This window comes from Alligator mississippiensis, chromosome 1 (genome assembly GCF_030867095.1).
Source record: "Alligator mississippiensis isolate rAllMis1 chromosome 1, rAllMis1, whole genome shotgun sequence".
In the NCBI taxonomy this organism is placed as follows: Eukaryota; Metazoa; Chordata; order Crocodylia; family Alligatoridae; genus Alligator; species Alligator mississippiensis.
The window spans coordinates 244,217,365-244,241,021 of NC_081824.1; the positions used below are offsets into that span (position 1 = coordinate 244,217,365).

At 46.9% G+C, this 23,657-nt stretch overlaps 1 protein-coding gene across 1 annotated transcript; it reads right to left on the reverse strand.

Annotated features, from left to right (window-relative positions):
* Window positions 1-8,375: 8,375 nt before the first annotated feature.
* Window positions 8,376-18,916, reverse strand: C1R (complement C1r). Its single transcript, XM_014603960.3, has 11 exons — window positions 17,207-18,916; window positions 16,095-16,323; window positions 15,690-15,882; window positions 15,337-15,480; window positions 14,972-15,168; window positions 13,598-13,745; window positions 13,400-13,521; window positions 12,845-12,923; window positions 12,280-12,420; window positions 9,934-10,008; window positions 8,376-9,671 (listed from the first exon to the last, which is right to left on the reverse strand). Coding segments are annotated over exons 1-11 (2,157 nt in total). The 5' UTR covers window positions 17,209-18,916; the 3' UTR covers window positions 8,376-8,844.
* Window positions 18,917-23,657: the final 4,741 nt, after the last annotated feature.

The following is a 23,657-nucleotide window of genomic DNA, read 5'->3' on the forward strand; positions in this document are numbered from 1 at the left end:
GAGGTCAGGATTTGGACCAATGGCTTCAAGTTGCAGCGCGGTACGTGGATATGAGGAAACACTCTAACCTTGTTAGACCAGTGACAGTGGAACAGACTGCCTAGGGAAGTTGTGGAATCTCCAGCACTGGGGTTTCCAATAAGTGTTGGCAAAGGATGATCTAGGAGTAGCCATGCCTGGAGTTCTCTGTAGAGAGGGACCATTGGAAACCCAGGGGCTTCCCTCCCCCTATATTTCTGAGAGATAATGAAAGGAGTTCTGTAGTCTAGAGCAGGTGGATATTGGAAAGGATTATGCTCAGCAGCAGGAGTATGAAGCAGAGCTCCACAACCAGCTTAGTTATGAAAGAAGATTGAAGGAGCTGGGATTAGTTTATAATGGAGATACAGAAAGGGGAGTTCTGATTCTCTAGCAGGAGGGTGTGATATTTAGTTACGCTTTCTGTCCCCATGTTACAAACCAGAATGGAGACTGTTTGGTTTTTCCCAGGCTTCTGAGTTTTGCTGGTTGCCACTTGGGGCCAGGAAGGAATTTTTCCCCATCCTGTTGCTACACATGCCAGAGTTGGGGGTTTTGTTTGTTTGTTTGTTTGTTTTTGGGGCGGTGGGGGGGAGGGTGTCTTCTTCAGAAGCACTGGGTGGTGGCTGCAGCCAAGGCTGGGGATTTTGACAGGGTTGTGTCAATGCTTCTGCTGGGAATAAAATCCAGAGGTTTCTGCCTAGAGTCTTTTCTCTCCCTCCATGCCAGATGAATTACCACATTTGGAATCCAGGAGTTTTACCCCATGGTCAGATTAGTACAAACTGTGGGGCTTTTGCCTTCCTCTGTAGCAGGAAGCATGACCCTTTTTCTTGGATCTCTCAAGTTTAACAACCCTTGTAACAGTGCCCTCCATAAATACATCAAGGTCCATCTGGAAGCAATTTTGGTTCCTTGCACAGGTTAGGAAACCAGCCTGCTACATATGGCTAGGATGGTGATGGAGCTAGGAGTGACTACTAGTGTTAAATAGCTACTGAGGGGTCAAAGATGGGCATGGTGCCCCAGCCCTGAGATTTGTCCCGGAAAAGGTCCTAAGAGACTTGTGAGATTAATTTAAATGGAGTGTAGGATGCAGAATCTTCATGGGAGACAGTCATGAATGGGTGTGAAGGGAAGGAAATCCAGGCAGCCAGGGATTTTGGAGATGAAGAGAAGACTGGGAGCATCTACATGAGATGCTACTGTGCAGTAGCATTGGGAGCACTAACCATGACAGCAATGGTACTGCACAGTAGTAATGAGCTACTGCACAGCTTGTTGCTATTGCGCAGTATCATAAAAAAACCCAACCTAGAATGTGTGAGGATGGTACTGTGTAGTAACACCAGTTACTGAGAAGTCATTTAGCACTTGGTTATGCAAGTACTAAATGACTGCACAGTAACAGCTGTACAGTCTGCCACTCGTGTAGTTACTGTGCAATTATCTGAGTGGTCAACAGTCTCATTAGTACGTGTGATGGATTTGGGGCTGCCTGTATTTACCTATGAAAGCTTTATATGTTTATCTGAGACTATGTCTACCAATTACATTATTGGGTACAAGCTGTGGCTCATGTTCACACCCATACCAAACAACCATCCACCATTATCCTTGTGTCCTAAGGCAAGTCCATCGCAAGTCCACAAAGTCTGTTCAGCTTCTGGCTATGTACCTATCTCATCTGCTGCCCACCTATGTATATGCCTAATGTACTATGTGGTTACGTTGTAGTCATGAGCTTCAGGGATTGAATACTAGCTGTCCTTCAGCAGCAATCCCACAATTCCCTGTTCCTGTGTCTTCCAGCCCTTCTGTACCACTCACCACCCTCTACTGCCCAGCAATTTGCTGATGCTATTTAATCCCCCTCTTCCGTGTTTAACTCCTTATGGTGCACTTACCCAGAATGATTAGCTCAGTCCAGAATAACCCCTCCATGGCTACTATCAGCATGATCTCCTGATGTACCTCTAGCTAACTGGAGAAGTGACAGGAGCCTGAACACAGCAAGCACCAGGACTTCAAACAGAATGTGGGGAACATCTACAGCAACAGAGTAATTCTCTAGCAACTTGCTCTGCTGGGCATTCACTGGGGCAGAATTCCCTGCTGTGACTGCTCAAAGCACGAGAGGGAGAAGTGTGCAAGCCAACAGTCTGGTCATGCCTCCTGCTATATGGAGCTAGGCAAGGTGCTGGCGAATACGTCACACACCAGACTTGTTACTATCATCTTTCTAATGACATTAAAGAAAGTTTTGGTGCCAAGGGACAGGGATTTGGTGCTTGGCTGGTGCTTGGCCAATAAGGGCCAAGTGACAGTCTCACAGTATGACCTGAGCTTTTCTACTTGTCACTACAGGGCAGTATGACTTCAGGGCTGAGACAAAAAATTAAAACATGAGGCTTTTTCTATTACATTTTTATAACCAGTATAAATATAATGTTTATTGATTAAAATCTAGTAAAGTTTCACAAAAATTAAGTTATTAATGAGACTATGAACTACATGGCCCCTTTTGTTGAAAATGTGCTAATGAGGAAGCCTAGTGGTTATGTGTCTGTGCTAGTCTGTTCCCTCTGAAGCTATCCTGGAGAGACTGGGGGCAGGCAATGTGCTTTGGCAGAGCTCCCCTCAGCTGGTGATAAACCAAAGAAGCCCTCAAAGAAAGAGTCCAAACAGTGCTTCTTCCCCTCCCCTGTGCTGGTTGCAGGGGGAGGGACAAGGAGTCAAGTTTGAAGGTACTGTTCAAGGGGCAGGAACTTACACAGCTTATCAATATCCTTCTTCAGCATGCCTTGTTCTTGGCAGGTAATGTCTGCAGGTTTTTCAGGCAGCACCAGTTCTAGCTGGTTGGTTGGGCTACTTGGGAAGATAAACCTAGAGCAGTATGTATCACAGGGTTCCTCCACATTTTTTTTTGAGACACCCTGCTTTAGGGGCAGTCTGCCCCGCACTTGCCCACCACATGTTGATGTTTGGTGTATACAGAGTGCGGGAGGCTAGCCTGATCTTATTACAATGAGCACCTGGATTGTGGCCCTGACCTTATGAGCCAGTTGCATGGCTCTGTACCTTCCTTATACCATGTCCCATGCCTCACAGATGGCATCCTTACAGATGTTCTACCAATTGCCCCTCTCTGGACCTTCCAACCCCTCAGCCTCTCTCAGCTCCACTCTGGGCCCTCAGACCTCTTGGCTTCTCCACACAGCCCCTTTCTGGGCTGCCAGACCCCTCAGTCTCCCTCTCAGTCCCCCATAGGTTGCCATACCCTTCAGTTTCTCCTCTGGCCCCTCTCTGGGCCCTCAGACCTCTTGGTCTTGCACAACCACTCCTATGGCTACCAGGCTCCTCAGTCACCCTCCCAACCCCTCTCCAGGCTGCCAGCTCCTTTTATTCTCTTATCCTGGACCCTTTTAGTCCTCCATTTTCCCAGCCGCTCTCCAGGCTCTCAGACCCATCCAGTTCTGCACTCTATTCCCTGCCCTTCGCTGGGCCACTGGACCCCTCTGGTCCCACTATGCTTCGTGGGCTGCACTCTATTCCCCAGCCCCCTCACTAGGCCGCTAGACCCATGTGGTCCTGGGTCTTTCCTGACCCCTCTCTGGGCCTCTGGACCCACGTGGTCCCAGTCTTCCCATACCAAGTACTTTTCTGTCTGGGTGTGCTCCCTTAGCTTTGCCCCATCCACAGGGTAACCCACAGGCAGTGGGAGCTGAGGCTTTCCAGTGCCCCATCCTTGCCTTTCCTTGGAATGGCCCATGTGTGGCATTTCATGGAGGTTGCCCCACCCCAGGCAGCTCCACCATGCTAACCAGTTCCAGTAGGGTGCAGTTTCAGTTCCTACCCAGGACCAGTCTTCAGGCCTTCCTGATCTTACTCATCCCTCTGAGCTCCCCCTAGATGTCCTACACCCCTCCTGGGCTGCTAACAACCAGGGCTCCTGGCCCTGGCTCCATCTCTCATCTGAGTTCTCCATCTCTGGCCCCCAGCTCACTCCTAGACTCCTTTCCTTGATCCCTCCTCCTCAGATGGCCTAGCACCAGCCATTGTCATCCCAGGCTGCATGCCCCTTCACCCCTTCCTCTTGGCTGTGGCCACCCAAGGACCTTTGGGCTCTCCTAGGCTCTGGCCCTGACTTGGGCCAGTTGAGACTCCAGGCTCTCCCAGCTCTGGGAATCTCTGCTGTGGTCTCTTTCACCCTTCAGCCCTTCCTGGGCCCGGGCCCTGCCCAGGCCAGTTGAGATTCCCAGGGTCAGTTCTCCAGCTGTCAGCCCTTGTCTCTGTGGGTCCACCCTCTCAGGCCCCTCCATAGATCACTCCCTTTCTCTGGGCTCGGAGCCCTCCGTAGGTCTTCCCCAATGCAGCCCCTTCCTTCTCTGGGCTCGTGCGGACCCCTCAATAGGCCCTTGTACTCTGCACCACTCACTGGGTTCATCCAGATCCTCCACAAGGTCTCCCAAACACTCAGACCCAATCTCAGGGTTCACCTGGCCCCTCAATAGGTGCACAGACTATCAGTTCCTCTCCCAGAGTTCACCTGACCTCTCACCAGGTCCCTGTGCACTCAGCCCCTCTCTCTCCAGGCTCATCTAGCCTCTCAACAGGCCCCAGGCACTCAGCCCCCTTCTCAGGGTTCTGCACCCCGTACTGGGACCCCCAGGAACCTCCTCCATCCCTTAGATCCTGCCCACACCTCCAGATAGTATTCTTCTTGCTGGCATTCAGGAGTGGCAGCCTTCCTGCTGGGTGATGTTCCTATGCTAGCTCCCAAGATGTTAGTGCCAGCTCGGCTCTTAGGGTCTGAGCTTCTATCCTGTCTAAATCCAGCCCTCCTCCAATCAGGTGACTCCCTTGATCAGGCCTAGCCTCACCTATCAGCCCCCTGTGTCACCTGACTCTGTAATTAGCCCTGACCCTCACCTGCTGGTGGCTCTACAGGTTGCCTGACCTCTTCAAGTGGCAAACACCCCAAGTACCCTTCCACAGCATGGTACTTGACAAGACCCTTCCAGTAATGTAACTAGCAGGGGGCGAGTGAGGCACCAGCCCGGGGCGCCAACTTAGAAGAAGCGCAAAAATAGCAGCCACTGCTCTGGCCACTACCACCTTCTCCGCCCTAGTTATATCTCTGGACCCTTCCATACTTTGTGGTCACAAGGCTTCTAGAAAGCTCCCCAGCATACTCTGCGGGCCTGGACTGACACTTTTCTTTTCCATTCAGGCTCTTTAAAACAGGTCCATAGACACACCATTCTACTGACAGGTAAATTGCTGCCCACTGGAAACAAAAAACTATTTAGGAACATACATAATAAGAAGTACAGCAATAGGTTGCCATAATGTGATCTTCTGTTGCCTTGTTGAATAACCACATATTACCTGTGGGCCAGTGTTCTTGAAAATAAATGGGGACGACACAGCAAAAATGATGAAAGCTACATGCTGGGGCCTGGTAATATAGAAGTCATGTGGAGGGAGTCCATTCCTAATATCCTGTGGGGGAAAGGAATGAACGGAGTGTCTCAACACCCAACTGTACATACTGCCAGGACCTCCACCAGCCTCAACAAGCAAATGTCGCCACAGAAGGCCCACAGGAAGCAAATCAAGGATGACATTGTGTCTGTAATACAGAGGAGAGTCATGTACTTCCAGGAGCTGCTGCAAGGAAAGCAGGGGCTGGAATGGGTTCAAGACAGATTCTAGCACAGGAAGAATGGGAGAAAGAGATCAAAGAGAGGGAGCAGGGCAAGGACCTCTGGCAGCACTTGTTTACAATGGTGGAGAAGAGATGCAACTACCCACAGATCCAAGTCCTAGAAAATTTGGTGTTGACACTGGCCAAGAACTAGGATGAATCACTGCACCAGCTGGGGTATGAGTCAGCTTCTGGCAGTCAGTCACTGGCTGCTGCATTGACAGGAAGCTGACCCCACCACACCAAACAAACTTAAAAGCTGTAGGGCTTTGAAGTGAGGCCTATATGTGGTGAGCCCTAGTGGTTGTCTGTACAGGTCTCATAGTGTGTAGAGCAACCTGAACCCAGCACCATGCCCTAACTCTGGTCCTTCCTCCTGCTTTCTGTTCCTGTTCTCCTACTATTCATGCCTGGCTTCTGACCCTGGGTACCTCCTGACAAGGATTTGTCCTGGCTTCTGGCTCTGGACTCAGGTTCCTGACCCCAAGGCTAACCATTAGGCTTGACTACCCACATCATAGTCATGACTAAAACAGGGCCAGACCCTGCATTACCCAAGGTACAGGAACAACACAGGAAGGTGTATATGCCCTTCTCTTCTCCGGTGTTGCTCACATATTTCAATAAGATACTGGAAGGTGTTCAAGTCCCCATTTCTTCAGCCTCTCCTGTATGATGCAAGTAGATCGCAGATGGTGCAGGATGTGGAAATGGCAGTCAACCCCTGGGACTTGAACAGCTTGGGTAATGGCAGAGGCCAAACAATGTAAGTCTGTATTGTGCTGTATCACGCATGCAAGAAGAGGCAGGCAGGGAAAGGAGAACAAGGTGAGGACAGGAGGGGAAGTACATTCTTCTCATGCACTTCAGCTGCCTCAGAAACAGCATGTTGGTTTCAGTTCAGTTTGCATCTGGTTTTGTTTAAACGTGACTTTTGAAAAAACAAGTCCATTTACTGGTTGCTATTAAGGTTTCATGGCTCATGTTTGTCAGTTTATTGAAGTTTTTTTGTGGAACCACTTATCACTGCCCACCCACCTGTAATATAAAGGAAACTGGACATGCAAAACAATTATACTGAAATATAAAATAAAAGCAGGCAATCTACACAAGCCACTGAAACTGCATGTAAAAACATCCATTTGTTGCCAGAAAAATAAATCAATGCTTTACCCACCAGAATCCATAAAATGCATCAGGGAAGGCACATCTTATGCACATCAGCAGACCCTTCACTTCTAGAGGTTAAAAAAATTATTACAAATAACTACAGTGGGCAATTATGAACCTTGTCATAAATTGGGACATGTTATGAGGTATCTCTTATCCTGCAGCATAACACATGCATTAGCTGGCATGAATATGAGCACAGATGGCATCCTTAATTACCCTCACCTCCCCTGACCTGGACCAATACTGCCTATAAAGGTGCTGTATGGTGGTGTGATTCAGCTACAGAGTCCATCAGTGTTCTGCTTCAGCTCCATGTAATACCATTCACCTCTAGCATCAGTGCCACCATACAGAGTGCTTCAGGCTACAACAATATGGCCAGAATTTAGAATAGTGACATCATGTGATTTTGAAGGAAGTGCCACCTTGCCTTCAATCTTTCAAATGCCTATTTTACTACCATTCTGCAGCTTCTGGTAAAGTGACTAAATGTTCTGTGCAACCCATGTTGTCTGGGAGCTTAACAAGCAAATACAGGACAGGTGGTGTCCTGCACAATAAGGTTGGTACCAGAGTCCTATGGATGACTACTGTTACTGGGAAAGAATCAAGTCCCAGTTTGCAAAAGCACAAGCAGAAGGCCTGATCTCTTCAGAGCTCCAGTGTTGTGCACTTTGCCAGAGCCATCCACATTTGTCTGCACAAACCTGCCCCTCTGGTCTGCGAAACCCTGCAGAACAAAGCAGTATCCCTTGCAGTTAACATTTTCAATGGCTCCTTCAGGAAGGCAAATAATTGGTATGTGTATGCATCAGTGATGCCAAGGCCATTTGGAGACTCCTTTCCCTGATAGTCATCTTTTACTTGAGGCACATCCCTGATGCTGATGACCATAGTATAGCACTTCCACTGCCCCTAGTCTGACTGTTGATTTGACACCCCCAAACTGTTTAGCCAGACAGGAGTAGCAACCTGTTTCTGCACTGGCACAAGTTACCCGAGTTATGTGCTGTGGTGCTAGAGTAATGGGTCAAGTTCCACACATAGGTCAATGAAGGTCTGAAGGTATTCTTGGTCAACCCAGTTTTTCAAGGTGATGTGATTCTACCATCTGGTGCTCATGATGACAGAGAGATTTTGAAGGACAGTGAAAGATGTGAAAGGAAATGAAAAGGAGTCACCTGTGCACAAAGAGGAGTTGGAAGAAGAAAGCAGGAAGAAAGCCTTTGGATGTGGCAAAGGAGAAAGAAAAAAGTATATGTGGAGATGAGTACGTGTGTGTATGGGAACTCATCCTGGATCTGACTGTTTTTTTGTAGGGGAAATCTTATATGGTCTGGAAGGAGGAAACAGGTTGGCAGAGGGTCACCCTGGAGCTCATGGCTGAGCCTATAAGCTCATTTGAGAACCTTCTTGGAAAAGGGTACTAGTTACTAAATACAGAGAATGGAGAAAAGCCAGTTAAATAAAAGCATCTTGTTCTGGTAGCAGTGATTTTAATGTTGATAGAACCTGGGGATGCATACAACAAACTGCACTCAACTCCAAGTGCAGCATCATCCAGAACAGGGTACCACATTGCAAGCATCTTAAACAACAGTGTAACAGATTGCAGAAGTCTTATGACATTATCAAAATTTCAGGCAATTGAATGTTGGATTACCCAAGGCTTCCTGATGTTATCAAGGCTTACATTTGGAAGCTTTAGAATATCAGCAAGGCTTTAGTCAATAGCAGAGCACAATTATGAACCTTTGATAATGTCACCAAAATTCAGGCAATGATGCAGTGACCTCAGAAATTTTTATGGCGTCTTCAAGGTTTCAGCCAATGGGACAGCAGTGTTGAGAAGATTTAATGACATCATCAAAGTTTCAACAAAGAATGTGCTGGTGTTAGGAAGTCTACATGATATCGCTAAGCTTTCAGACAATTTCTGGCATTCAGAGTGTCTTCTCTCCTGTTATTTTTTTGATCCAGTCTAGGTAGTTGATGATCTTGGTGTAGAAGCCATAGCCCTTAGCACAGTCAATACCCCAAGAGACAATACCAGTAGCAATCCAGCGCTCACTTTCTGGATCCAGCACAGTGAAGACACTCCCACTGTCTCCCTGGCAAGTGTCTTTATTTGCAGAGGGTGAGCCAGCACAGAACATATTTTCAGAGAACACCATGGTCTTATTCATGGTCTTTTTGTTATTATTCTGCAACCATTGTTGACAGATTGTCTGGTCAGCCACTGGTAGTGCTACATATTTCAGATGGTCTGGAAGAATGTTCTTTTCCACTCCAAAGCCACTTACATACCCCATGTACCCCGTGGTGTAGAAGGTGTTGTTTTTAATATCTGGGAGGCAAATGGGCAACACGTCGCGCCCCAGCTTCACTGGCTCCTTCAGTTCAAGCAGTGCAATGTCCCCATCAAAATTGTGGCTGTTGCCAGGTTTGTAGCCTGGGTGCACAAATATCTTGCGGACAGGTCGGTTACCCAGCTTAAGGATCTCAGTCACATTCGTGTGTCCAAGGTACACCTCCTCATCCCCAGTCAGTAGAGCCTCGCCATCTCTCCCAATTGCCTCCATTCCTTGTTCTTTGTTCTTGGGGTAGATGGTATGGGCGGCTGTCAGGATCCAGCGGTCACCCAGCAGAGCCCCACCCCCGAGGCCATGGATGAGTGTTTTTGCCTGCCACGGGAAGTTTCCTGGGTTTGCCCTGCTGCCACCAACGATCCGCTGGATTGAAGTGACAGGATTGTCTGGTTTCCCACACACTGTGAAATGGAAGAGAGAGGAACCAAAATGACTGTAAGTTTCTGTTCCTTGATCTGTCTTTCTCTTTGTACCATCACCTTCCCTGCTTCTGCTTTCTCTCATTCTCAGTCTGTCTCTTTCCCTTTCTCCCTCACTATCTAGTCCCCACATTATTATCTCTTCCACTTGTTCATCCTTTTCTCTGTCTGATATCTTGACTGTGTGGGGACCTTAAAGGCATATAGCTGAGTGCTGGATAAAGAGAGTGGTTTCCTAACTGACCTGGTAAACATGCTGGAATGTCCACATGGCCATCTTGGTTCTCCCAGGAACCCTGGGCAGAGCAGGTATAGGTATCTGTGAGAAGAGGCAAGAAAATAATTAGGCCAAGGCTACAGGGGGAGGTCATTCACAGTCAGGGCAGGCATCCCACTGGCATGCTGTGCTCAGCTCTGGGCCCATCAATCCAAGAAACAGATCAGCAAAAGCAGGGAGGGATGGTTCCTCTCTGTACCCTCTGGGAAGTCTCCACCTGAGTTACTTTGCTCAAATCTGAGTTTCTTAGTTCAAGAAAGATAGCAACTTTTGCTTCAAATAGAGCAAAACACATGCTGATGGGGACAGAGGGGCAGTGTATATGTGCTGTTTATGACTGGGTTTGACTTTGGCTCCAAGAAAGGGAGGGAGGTAGTGGGTTGGAGGCATGGCTTTTCACCTTGTGTCTGCACTTGTGCAGGGGGCAGGACAGGGTAAGCTAGTGCAACGCGCAGAAACAGCCATAAATGGGGTGTGGCAGTTTGCTGACATGCCTCATATAACTGCTTCTGCAACTGCAGAGGCAGGTTACCTTGCGGCATGCTAGCTTGACATTTAATACCTAGTCACAGGACCTGCATCTTTTTACAGATATCTTTTTCATCAGGTGCTGAGGAGACCAGAAACTATTATTCCATGGCCTGGAATGCTACTAGCTGTGGAGAACCACAGAGTGTTTGCTGATAGGGCTCTAAAGTGTCTTGAAAGGACTGAGATGCTGCCACCTTTCTACTCGAGCTGTAATGAATCCAGATGACATGCACTGCAATAGTACAGTCATACTCTGAAGACTGACATGCCAACTCTGGAAGAAAACTTGAGGGGCATGTGTTTATAGGTCTGTGCTGAAGTAAAACAGCATAATGTTTACATCAAAACTTTATATATTGATATGGGCAACAGCAATGGATTAGGGAAGCCTGCATGAGGAGCAGCAGTGGCTTTCATTTAACAAGTTTCTCATGAATATTTGGAATATCCATAATATTCTAAATGCTTGTTGCTATGCTGTGTCCTGTTTATCAAGTTTTGTGCCTACTACATGTTTCATTAGGAAACTGCATGGTATTCTATCTTTGAAAATTGACTGGGAGTCATTAACACTCACTTATTAGGCCTTTAAGTACAATACATAATACATAATAGTTCCTCAGCATTCATCTTCCCCATTACATAGCCTATGCTTACTTTAATATCATTCAGTCACTAGATGTATCTAGTGCGGAACCGAGTTCCAAACTCAGGGTGTACCTTGGGAAATGGCCATGCACAGATCCAGGATTTCAGTGACAAGGGTGTGACTACCTCCCTTCAGGGGTGAGGCACATGCACAGTGAAGAGAGCTCATCTGAAGCAGGTATGGCCACAGCCCCTCACTGTGATCTTGGATGCCAAGGAGCTTCTCATGTGCCATGAGCTCGGAGCACTCCAGGACAGGCTCTTTCCAGAATATCTGCTTTAAAGCAGTCCAGAGCCTTCTGCTCTTCATTCTTCCCCTCTCTCCTCCCCTTTCCCACTGGTGAATTCAGCAGTGGGGAAATGAGAAGATGGAAAGAGCCGTGGCAGTGCCAAGCCTTCAGACCTTAATGAAAACAGGGGCTGCACATCAGCCTCTCCCCTTCTTTCCCCTATGAATTCAGGGGTGGCGGGGGGAGCAGAGGGGAGGAGGTGGAAAGAAGGCAGAGGAAGAGTGATGAACAGCAGGCCCTGGAGCTACTTAAAAGCAGGGACTCTGCACAGAGCTCACACTGACCAATGGTGAGCTCATAGAGCTCCCACCAGGAGCTGTGCTGAAGTGTCCGTGAGCTGTGAGAGTTCATTGTGCATGCAGGGCACAACCAAAGGGTACTGCTGTACAACCCCTGGATCCACTCCTGGAAACAGCCAATTTAAAATGGAACTTTGGGCTCCAGGTCTATAATGTTAGTTTATGTGATAAAATCCTCTTGTTCAAGAACCATGATCCCTTGATTCCACATGGATGGCGGGAAGAGATTCAAACAACTAGGCTCACCTGGCATGAAGGAATCACATGGAAATGGAACATGTGAAACCTCAAAGTGCCTGAGGAGAGATGTTGTTTGGGGAGTGAGATTGGGCTTGGAGAAAGCCACAAAAAAAGAACCCAGGAAACATTCTTCAGTATCGAGAGTCTGGGGACTTGTTTCATCAGGGGAACAGCTCAGAACATCATCAGTTAGAATACAGTACTAAGACTTGGAGCCCCAGTAAATGGATAGGAGTTGATGCTGACCTGGACCTGAGAAATTAAGGCAATATGGGATCTGATGGGATTTTCCAGTCAGAACTCACCGCTTCTGCCTTTGGTGACCAGGTGGTAATAAGGCTTCTTGCAGTGGTATGTGATTGCTGATTGGTATTCGTTGTTCCCAGGTTTGCTGACATAATTGAAATGTCCATTGTTTAGAAGTTTGGGGTCACCACAGTTCACAACTACAAAACAGAACCAGAAGAGGAGTCAGATGTAGCCACCTTGCTCATCACCAGAATGATATTGAGACCCCCATGGGGGACTCACAGAGTCCAAGGTGCAAGGGAGGGAAGGGAAATGGTCCATTTAGAAACAGTCCATTTTTTGGCCCAAAATTTCTCTTGTTAGAGGAAAAGGCTATTTTTTACTAAATAAATGTTAGTAAGAAGCATGTTGGCTACATTATACCCTGAGGGTACCATCACTTATGGAGTCCTACAGTGTGAGGGGGAACAGACATTTTCATGGTACTTATGGTACCGTCAGACTAATGTGAATGAGCTTCCATCTATGAAACTCAGCAAAAAGGACAAGGACTAAATTAGTCCAAGTGGATGAACCCTCAACTTGCCCTTCTGGAGAAGATAATTCAAGTTGTCGACTTACTTTCACACTGTGGCATGGGTCGATGCCATGTCCCATCATCCTGGCAGACAGCAGTGAAGGATGCCAGCTTCTGGCCACTCTGCATGAAAAATGAAGTAGAACTAAGGGCCCCACATAATCTTGCATCTCTATTCCCAACTCCAAATCAAAGGGGAGATGCTTCTTGTTCATTACTGTTCAACTTTCCTCCTGATTTCCTCCAAAACCATGAACTGGATTCTCCTCACAGGTCTGCCATAGATACACCCAATCCCAGGAATGGTATAGGAGAGGAGTAAGTAACTCCTTCTACCTTTGGTCAGATTCCTGAGCTCAGAGCTGAGGCTTTTCATAGCCTTCCAGAAGGAAATCACTGCTTCCCAATTTTTCTTCAGACCTTTGTTGTCTAATCTCCTGACAATGTCTGGTTTTATGAGAAAGGAAGGGAGTGACAGGTATGGAGGGGGACAAGTTAAGAGAACAGAAATACCTGGAAGTGTGGTGAGGTCAACAGAAAAAAGAGAGACAGGAGAGGAGTGGAAAACAGATCAGGAGGAGTGGAGAAAGGGGTCTTACCTCTGTGAGTCTGTAACCTTTCTGGCAGCTAACAATGAAATAATCACGAAATTGGTAGACGGGCTGAGGATTTTTGATGACTGTGAACTCATCCCGTGGTACAGGCTGGGGGCACCGGATTCCTGTGGAGAAATGGGGTGGATGTTAGCAAAAAGCCTGCAGAGGCCTGAGGTAAGCTCAGGGCAAGGCACACCTTACTTTCTGAGCTATAGTGGATCTTCCAGCCACGACTGAACCCCGACTCATCCGTGAAGAACAAAATGTCCACTTCGTTGCTGTTCGTGTCAATGATGCCAGGTGACACCTTACCACAGAACTCTTTAAGCAGTCTTCCTCCTGCTTGGACCTGGGAAGGAAAAGATGATTTACAGGGGCCAGAATCAGACCAACATACTCCTCCACCACAGAGTTTCCACTTCCTTCCCTGAGTCAGGCCAGACCAACAGGTCTGTTTGCTCCATCACTTGATCTTATAGGGCCTCTGTACACACCACAAAATTGGCCTTTAAAGTGGCTTAAATGCCGTTTTGCATTGCTTTAATGGTGCTGCTGTTTACACTCTTGGCAGCGTATTACTTGTTAAATGACGTTGGAACATAGCAAAAAAACACCTCTGAGGTGTTTTAGTTTGCTACCTAACAAAGTGCCACAGCCGCAGAGGGAAGCACCAAGTCCTGTGCAGCTCCGGGGCTATGCAGGCAGCCTGTACAGGCAGCCTGGTGGCAGACCATGCAAACAAGCTCCACTGAAGAAAAAAAAAAAGCAGTGAGCCTGATCTTTTTTCTTTTCTCCCTGGAGCCTGCCTGCCTGAGCTGTGCAGGGGCCCAGTGCTTTCCTCCGCAGCTGCAGGGTTACGGGGGAGAAGGGGTGGATAAATCATTGGCTCTCTGACCCACCCAGCCGTATGTCCACCATCAGATCAGACCAGCTGGCTTGTCCAATCAGGTTTACCTGCTTCTCCCATCTTGAGTTCAGACCTACAATCCCATCTAATTATGAATCTAGGGAAGAGGCAAGAGCGTTAGCAGGTGAGAGGAGGTGAAAGGTTGGTGTAAAATGTGGGGGGTTTTGCCTTCCTCTGTAGTGGGGGATGTGGCCCTCTACCTAGGATCTCTTGAGCACGTATTAACAACCTTTTACAAAAGCAGGATATTGATGCCCTTGTCTCCTTGCAGGTTAGTGTGTTAAGCCTTGTGTTGTCTCAGGGTTGAAGGTAGTTTTATTAAGAGTTAGATTATAGATATGTATAGGATGGTATGGATATGATCCTGCCTCAGGCAGAGAATTAGACCTGAACAGGTCTCTTCCAGCCCTGCTTCTCTATGTTTTCTATGATTTCTGTGAAAAAAGCAAATGAGACCAGCACTGGTCCAGGAAGGCCTTGAATCCCCAGTGTTCAGGGCAGTGGAAATGAGAGGTCCTAGCAAGTGGACTGAGGGAAACAGTTCTGCCCCAGAGCCTGGGTCATTCCGCCTTTGCTAATCTTTAATTCTTCCTCCCAGCAGTCCTGGCCCCATGGCTGCTCCAGTGTGCCAGCAGAGCTGGAAAGAGACATTTGTCAATTTCTAGTACCTTGAGCTGGTCATAGGGGCAATGGACCTGCTGGTGTTCATCAATATCAAAGGGCTCCAAGAACTTGAGGGTGATGCTCAGACCTTTGTCCAGGCGGATGCTGTATTTGCACTGCAGCTCTGCGGGATATGGCTCAGGGTACTCTGGGCTTGACAGGTATCCTGATGCCTCTGTGAACAGCTCATTGCTGCACTCCACTGGGGAAAGGGGAAAAAAGCCAGGGCTTCAGTGTGTACCAAGGGAGGCAATATGTGTCCTCTTCCCTTATTGCCTCTTAAGTCACTCCTCCCCCTCTCATCCTCACCAGCAGGCTCCTGCTCTCAGCCCTTTCTCTCTCTTCATTGATCTCCCCCTTTTCCATTCACCTTTGCAGGAGTGCTGATCTTTCTGGAGCTGGTAACCAGGATGGCAGGAGCAGAAGTAGCCACCAATGTAGTTGTGGCAGGTGTGCTGGCACTGAGGACCCTCTTCTTCCTCAACGGCATTACCATGGGTGCATTCATCCAGATCTAAGGAGACAGCAGGTGCAGACATAAAGGCAAAACAGCTCTATATAAATGCCAAAGGCTCTAGATTCACAGGACTCTGAGTCGGGATCCTGTCCATTACCTCAAACTGTTGTAGACTGGGACCAGGCCCCTCTTTATTCTTCCATCAGGGGATAGATGGTACCAGCCCTATGTGCTCCCTTTTTATTGTGTGGCTATCTCCTACTCACCCACTGCTTGGTAATAGGCCAAGAATCCTTTGTAGGGGATGAGGGTGCCATTCTCTTCATTGGAAAAGTCAGACTGGAACTTCAGCCTCATCTGGTTCCCCTTGGACACAAATTCCCTGGTTCCTGGGTGGTTGCCCTTGGCTGAGCCTGGCTGGCCACAGTACCGGCCCAGATCCTTCTTGTCTGCAGTGATCTATCCAGACGAATGATGGGAAAGGGATATCATTAGAATTTGTGAGGTTCAGTCCACTCTGTGCACTGCTACTATCTGGTTAGTCTCTGCTCCTTGTATCACCATCCTTTTAACTCCCTCTGTTTCCTCTATTAGACAGGCGAGGGGGCATCTCATTGCACCTGGAAGTTGCTAGTTTCTTCTCCCCATTCACACCACACCCCAGGTCTTACCTTGACGTAGTCATAGAAGCAGGACTCAGATGGCTCCAGGTCAAACTGCCAGAAGGTCAGCTTCACCACAAAGCCCTTTGGTACCACGATGTCCCAGCTGCTGATGTTGTTGTTGGGGTATGGCTTGGGATAACTGGGAGATGTGATCTCCCCAAACAGCTTTTTTGGGGTTTGACTGGAACTGATCACTCCAAAGAGGAGGGACTCCCACAGTAGAAATGGGAAAAGCCTGTAAACACAGCATACATGGGAAGGAGAGTTGTGGACTAGCCATAGAGCTGGGTTATTCACAACTGGAGTTGACTTCACAGGAGGCTGAGGAGCCCCCTAACGGCCCCATGGCTGAGCTGGCTCTAGGCACAAGACACCAGATGTTGGTCCCTGGTCACTAAGAACCAAGGAGACCTATGAAACATCAGAGATACAGAGGGGTGAATCAGGTACCAGCTGGGTGATATGCACCAAGCCAAGAAAATGGATCAGGCCAGGAACCAATTTCAGGGGAGACAACTTGGAACCGGGTCTCTCGGAACTGAGGGTGGGGTGAGGGAGGGTGCAAGAATTTCGGCCATAATGGCTCGCATGGTTACTCCTCCTCTTGACTCTAGGCCAACAGGTTGTTTTTGTATGTTGTCACCTAAGAGCTCGCCCAGCACAGCTCCCCAGGGTCCAAAGGTTGTGACCTCAGTTTAGTCATAGGAGAGCAATTCCACAGAGCCCCCAGTTTAGCTCCATCTATTCAGTCGCATCTAGGTCCCTCAGCTACAAACAAACGAGACTTGCAGCACCCTAACTGAGAGAAGGAGAACCGCGTGAGCTCCAGATAGCACCCTCTCCCTCTCTACTGGACCCTAAGCTTGGTTCAAGAACTTGGGCAGATTCTTTGTTGCCTCCAACCCTCTTAGCACTCTGAGTTACTATGGGAGTGGGGCCACCAGCGCTCCTCTGACAGCCTCACTGCTCTACACCATTGGGTCATTCCTAACATTAGCATTCAAAACAGTAATGGGATGACGTGCATTTATCTCCTTCCTTCCCCAGAAAATCAAACCCTTTAGTCCTCTTCCTCACCAAGATGCCAGCCCAGCCCTCCCTAAATTGCCAGCACTCACATGGTCCTGGGCTTGTCTGATGTGTGTATGTCTCTCCCTCTCTCCCCTCCAAATGTTCTAGCCAGACCTTGAGAGCTGTAACCAAATCGAAACTCTTAACTCAGATAGCAAGGTGGGGGGAGACCCAGAGGAGAGGGAGGGAAGAGACAGTTAAACTAAAAAGAGACTGGCAGGGCCAATGGGTTTTGTTAACACAGTTTCTGCTGCCCTCTGCTGTTCCTTTGCTAGAACTGTGGTACTGACTGTCAGATCAAAAACTAAGAGTTTTGGTACGGGTTGTGCAGTGTCTACATGTGAACAGAACAACTGTGGTAACAGAACCCTCTTTGCAGCAAATGAGTAACATCATTAGCTGTTAAAAAGACACTTAACTGAATTTTCCTACATCCAAACACAATTGGAGGGTTGCTTTTAAGAACTCCTACAAGGGTAACAGATATAGGACCATTGCTTCCCTCCTTGCTTCTTTTTTTGGCATTTTATCCAGGTATGGGAAGAAGGCCAGAAATTGTAGTCTTAAAAACTGTCTCTTCTTACTTTAAAAATATCAAACTATTAAAAATGTCAGGTTTTCTCCTCTATGCTTTGCTGAAAGACTCATCAGAAGCCTCCGAGTTGTGAATCAGCAGGTTCTTCAATGAAGAGCCAGGATTTGAAAACTTTAAAACAGTGATCTTTTTTACCATTGTATTTGAGTTAAATAGATTTTAACCAAGCCAAAGAAAAATGTTTAAAACCTGCAAATATCCCCTTTCCCTTCCTTAGTTGATTAGGCCTTGCTCTTTGTTCTGAAGTTGTCCATAGCATCTTCCTTGAGAAACAGGATAGACAAGGCCGAAGTTATGAAGTTATGTGAAAAGAAACCGGGAACAGAAAACATTTAAAATGCAAATCTTTTCAGGAATTACAGGTAAAAAAGGACAAAGTCCTATGTCCAATATTCTTGTACTTTTGGACATGAGCTTTATGCTTAGAATTTCCTGATTTTCAAATAGCTCTAAAACGACTACATTGTCTCAGTAAGTTTTCTTTAAAGTTACTTTATCAAACCACAAAGTAAAAGTTCACGCAGATCTAGAGTATGCCAGGCAGGGAGCCTGAAGCCATGGGACAATTGTGGCAACATGCCATTATTTGGAAGGAGGTGCTTACCCACCCACCAGTGAGGAACAATTCAAGGCACAGGACATCATTTTCAGAGGTGCTTGCAGAGACAGGGTCCTTTTTACAGGGAAGTTTGCAATCAGAAGTCATTTCTAGTGAGGAACTTTACACCTAAAGAACACTGCTGGGAGAGAAACTGGCAATTACATATGGGACTGGCACCCAGAGGCCACCATACAAAGCAAGCTCACAGCAATGGGACATTCTAACAAAGCACCTCACTCTGTGAAATCCATCTAACTCTGTGGGAAACTGTTGCCAATTGTGTGCATGGTTAAGACTGGAATAACAGAGGGCAGGGAGGGCAGGAGCTGCAAGTCAAAGTTAGCTTTTACAAAGGTATTTCAGTGCCAGGCTGAACAGCTCTGTTTTGTGATCTCAGCTTACCATGGGTGAATAAGAATGGAATCACAGCTGGCTGTCATGTATTTTTTGTGTCCATGGGAGCAGCTGTCTTCACATGCAGAGTTACAGCTCTACTCCACTCTATTCTTAAGTGCCTGGAAATCTCCTTGTAGGCTGGCAGATTCCCTGCAAAGTCCCTCACTGGGGATAAAATGCATTTTACCAACTTAAAAAGTCACTTGGGCCCAAATCCTCAGGTGCTTCATGGCCTGTGATTCCTATGGGAGTTAGACACTTTGGCTGCTTATACACCTGCACGTTTGCTTTCTAATTAGAACATGTTGTAACAGATTTGATTAAATGAGTCTGCTCTGCATTCTAATTAGAATGCTTCAGCATTGCCTCCCCGTTATGTGTATTAAGTTCCCACAAGTTTTAAACTGGCTAAATCTTGTTGAATGAGGTTTTGATAAAGCATCCTGTGGCCATTTTTAAATGCACAGGGGCTTAATACATGTGACGGTGAGCCATTTTAATTAGAGCAGCTAATCGCTCTAATTAAAATACACTCCCCCCACCCCACACACATGTATAGGCAGCCTTAAATACTTCTGTGAATTCGGAACTTCCAGCTGCTGTGGGGACAGAAGTAATCCAAAAGCTAAGTGGCTGCATCATTTTCCAGGGGTTTCCTTAGTTCCCACCAGGAATTGTTTAACAGGGGAGCCCTTCAATCTGTGGTACTGAGTAGAACAAAGCTTTCCTTCATTCTAGTCAAGGTGTTCTACAGGAAGTTTACATTCCTTCAGTTATCATCTCTGCCTTCTTCTAGGAGAAGCTGTGAGCAGGGAGTAATGAGACAGCCAAGCTGAGACAGTAGTAGAACACAGCCCAATCCAGGGGGCAAAGGAAGTAGTTCCACTTTTCCTCCTTCAGTGAGAGGCCTGAAGCTACTGACTTTTCCCAGAGCTCTAACTCTTAGGATTTTGTCATGATTCCCACACATTTCCCATTTATGCGTAACCCTTCTGCCAGGCACTGGATGGAAGTAACAAGGGCCAGGTTCAACTTTAGGCCAGAAACCTGAGAAAATAAACATTAACTGGGTGTTTAAATGTGCAAACATCCCCACTCACAAGCAAATGTTAAACTAAAACATGGTTTATTACAAGGGGAAAGAGGAGCAAGCTCATGCCTTAAGAAAAACTTAAGGATTAACCCTTAACTATATCTTAAACAGATCACACTCACAGTTAGCTCAAAGCAGATCACAGTCACCAGCAAACCGAGCCAGAGAGCTACCCCCTAGCCTAGTCAACTGGTAAGGAGGTCTCACCCAGGATTGCCGTCTGGAGATTCTACCACCTTTGCCAACCAGCAGTGCTAGGGTGGGAAGCTAGGGAGTGCTGTTCTGGCTGCCACCTTCAGGGGTCTCCTCTGCCATTCCTCTGCTGGGGTCTCTACCTCTTCTGCTCTTGTTCAGGCTGCTATACAACCCCAGCTCCTTTAGACCCTGACATATGTCAGTAGTAGGTTCAGGGATCTTTTTCATCTCTTTTAGTAATAATAAGTATCAGGTTTGTTTCTGAACCCACTATCGGAACATGTACTTTCCTTTGAAGAACTGATGAACCACAAGGCTATCCCAGTGTAATCCCTATCTGGAACCTTCACACCCTTCACACTCTTCACACCCTTCATACGCTTCACACCCAACCACAATCAGTGAAAACAGGCAAATACTTGAAGGGCTGCCATAAAGACGAGGGAAAGCATCTTTTCTCTCTTGCTGCAGAGATCAGGTTGTAGACCAATGGCTTGAAGTTGAAGCAAAGTACATTTAGACTGGATATCCAGAAATACTTCTTCACTGTGAGAATAGGGAGGCAGTAGAATAGATGCCTAGGGAAGTTGTGGACTCCATCGCTGGAGGTGTTCAAGAAGAGGTTGGACAGCCATTGGTCAGGGATGATCTAGGCGTAGCTATGCCTATTTTCTACCACAGGTATTTCCTATGTTTCTGGGCTTTGCTGGTTGCTCCTGCCCATCCCCACTTTTTCTGCTATACATGTCAGAGGGTTTTTAAGCCTCCCTAGAGGCCTTGGACATTGGCTACAGTGAGGGCTGGGGACTTCAATTGGGGTGTGCCAGTTCTTCTGCTAGGAGCAAAGGTGGACGTTCCTGGCTAGAGGGTCTTTCCCCTCCACTCAGGGTTACATCAATCATCATATTTGGGATCAGGAAGGAATTTTACCCCGTGGTCAGATTGGTATGTTTGTGGAGACCTTTAAGAGTTTAATGTATAAATACCTTTGCCTCAGAGCAGTAGAAGGAAACTGCATGGAACAGCAGAGGAGCAGGCTAAGAGGGCTGTCTGAATAAACAAACTTTATTGTTCTATATGTTTAACTCCTTGGTCTTTTGAGAAGAATACATGGAACCAAGCGTAGGATATGAGAAATAAAAATGGAGCCTCTCAGAATTCCAGAGGAGTTAAAGCTGTCCAGCAATGCAGCAGGGAAATGGAGAAATTTAAGCAGAGCTCCATATATGATGGCCAGTGGAGCTGCAGAGAAGATAGATCCACTCAAGGTAGCTATTTTTTAAATATAGCAGGCCCAAAAACTCTCTGTCTCTTTGTAATAGCCTACAACTGTCAGAAGCAGAACAGAAAAACTGTGGCACAGTAATAAAAAAGTTTGAGGAATATTGTATACCTAAACAAAATGAAACCTATGAATGGTACAATTTCCACATGAGACAGTAGAAAGAATGTGAGATGATAGAGGAGTTTGTCAAAGATCTCAGACTTCTAAGATAGATATGCAACTTTGGAGATCTAAAAGAGTCCATGATCAGAAATCAAATAGTATTAGGTATAAGAGATACGTCAGGAAAAGATTGCTAGAGGATCCTGAGCTTAATTTGGAAAAGGTAGTTAGAATGTGCCAAGTAAACTGAAATAACAAATCCCAGGCTGCAGAAGCTGGAAGAAAAAACAGAACAAGCTGAACCTAGGCACACTGGAGGATTTAGACAAAAGGAATCTCATGAGGGTCAACAATGACAAGTGCCAAGTCCTGCACTTAGGATGGAACAATCCCATGCACCAGTACAGGCTGCGGGCTGACTGGCTGGGCAGCAGCTTTGCAGAAAAGGACCTGGGGGTTACAGTGGACAATCAAATGAATATGAGCCAGCAGTGTGCTCTTGTTGCCAAGAAGGCTAACGGCATACTGGGCTGCATTGGCAGGTGTGTTGCCAGAAGGTCAAGGGAAGTGATTATTCCCCTTTATTCAGCACTAAGGCCACATCTGGAGTACTGTGTTCAGTTTTGTCCCCTCTCCCCCATTCCCCGCAGTACAAAAAGGATGTGGACAAATTGGAGAAAGTCCAACAGAAGGCAACAAAAATGGTGAGGGGGCTGGGAGACATGACTTACGAAGAAAGACTCGGTGAACGCGGCTCATTTAGTTTAGAGAAGAAGAGACTGAGAAGACTTAATAGCAGTCTTCAAACTACCTGAAGGCGGGTTTGAAAGAGGATGGAGTAAGTTATTCTCAGTGGTGGCAGATGACAGAACAAGGCAACAGTCTTAGATTGCAGCAAGTGAAGTTTAGGTTAGATATTAAGAAGAATTTTCTCACTAGGAGAGTAGTAAAACAATGAAACAGGTACCCAAAGAGGTGGTGGAAGCTCCATCTTTGGGAGTTTTCAAAACCCAGTCAGATAAAGCTTTGGCTGGGATGATCTAGTTGGGGCTGGTCCTGGTTTGAGCAGGGGGTTGGAATAGATGACTTCCTGAAGTCCAACCCTCACTTTCTAGGATTCTACGATCATGAGAATCACTGAAGGAAACAGAGCTAGCAACAAAGCAACAAGAAATGACAGAGGAGATTGAAAATGACACACAAATACAGACATCTGAACAAGGAAACCAAACAACAACTGAACCAATACAGATTGAGTATGCAGAGAATCTGCGAAGATCACTTAGAGCTAAAAAGCCAACACAAGGACTAATAGAGACCTGCTAAAATGTGCTTTAACTATGGGTTGAACTAAACTGCCAAAGTTAGTATTGGGGGAAGACATGTAGATATCTTTAAAAGTGTTATGTATAAGTTGTTACATTTGCAGGAACCAAAGGGAACAGCAGAGAAGCAGGCTAAGATGGCTCTCTAAATAAACAAGCTTTATTGTTCTATAAGTTTAACTCCTTGGTCTTTTGAGAACAACACAGCATAGACTGTGGGACTTTTTGCCTTCCTCTGTAGCAGGGGGTGTGGCCCTCTACCCAGGACCTCTTGAGCATATATTGACATTTTATAGAAGCACGACATTGGCTGCTGTGGTTCCTCTGCTTTACCCATGACAGGTGAGGGTGTTAGGTCTGTGTTGTGTCAGGGTTGAGGGTAGTCTTATGTAGGGTTCAGATTATGGTTGTATAGATGGCATGGTTTGGATGGGGATGATCCTGCCTCGGGCAGGGGCTTGGACTAGATGGCCTTTGGAAGTCCCTTCCAGCCCAACTTCTCTATGACTCTATGATTTGAAGTCCCCCAAACCTGCATACTAATGAGGGTATGCAGATGAAAAACACACAAGCTACCATTATAAAACAGAGCCAGAGTCAGATGGGCAGAACATAAGCAGGGTTACATATGTTTAAGCTCCAGCTTGGGGGTGTCAGATGATTACCTGACATGCTCAGCTTTCACGTTAAATCATGAGTGTCAAACATACAGTCTGCAGGCTGGATCTGGCCCATGAAGCCATACAATTTGGCTATGGATCACTGGCTCAGGGTACTCTACGTGGCACTGGGGTCTGGGGCCTGGGCTGCATGTGGCACCCTAGATTTACCCCCTTGTAGCAGTAGGGAGGTGGTGGACCATGGAGCAGCCTTGGTTTTACAGGGTCCTGAATGAGTTCTGGAGCA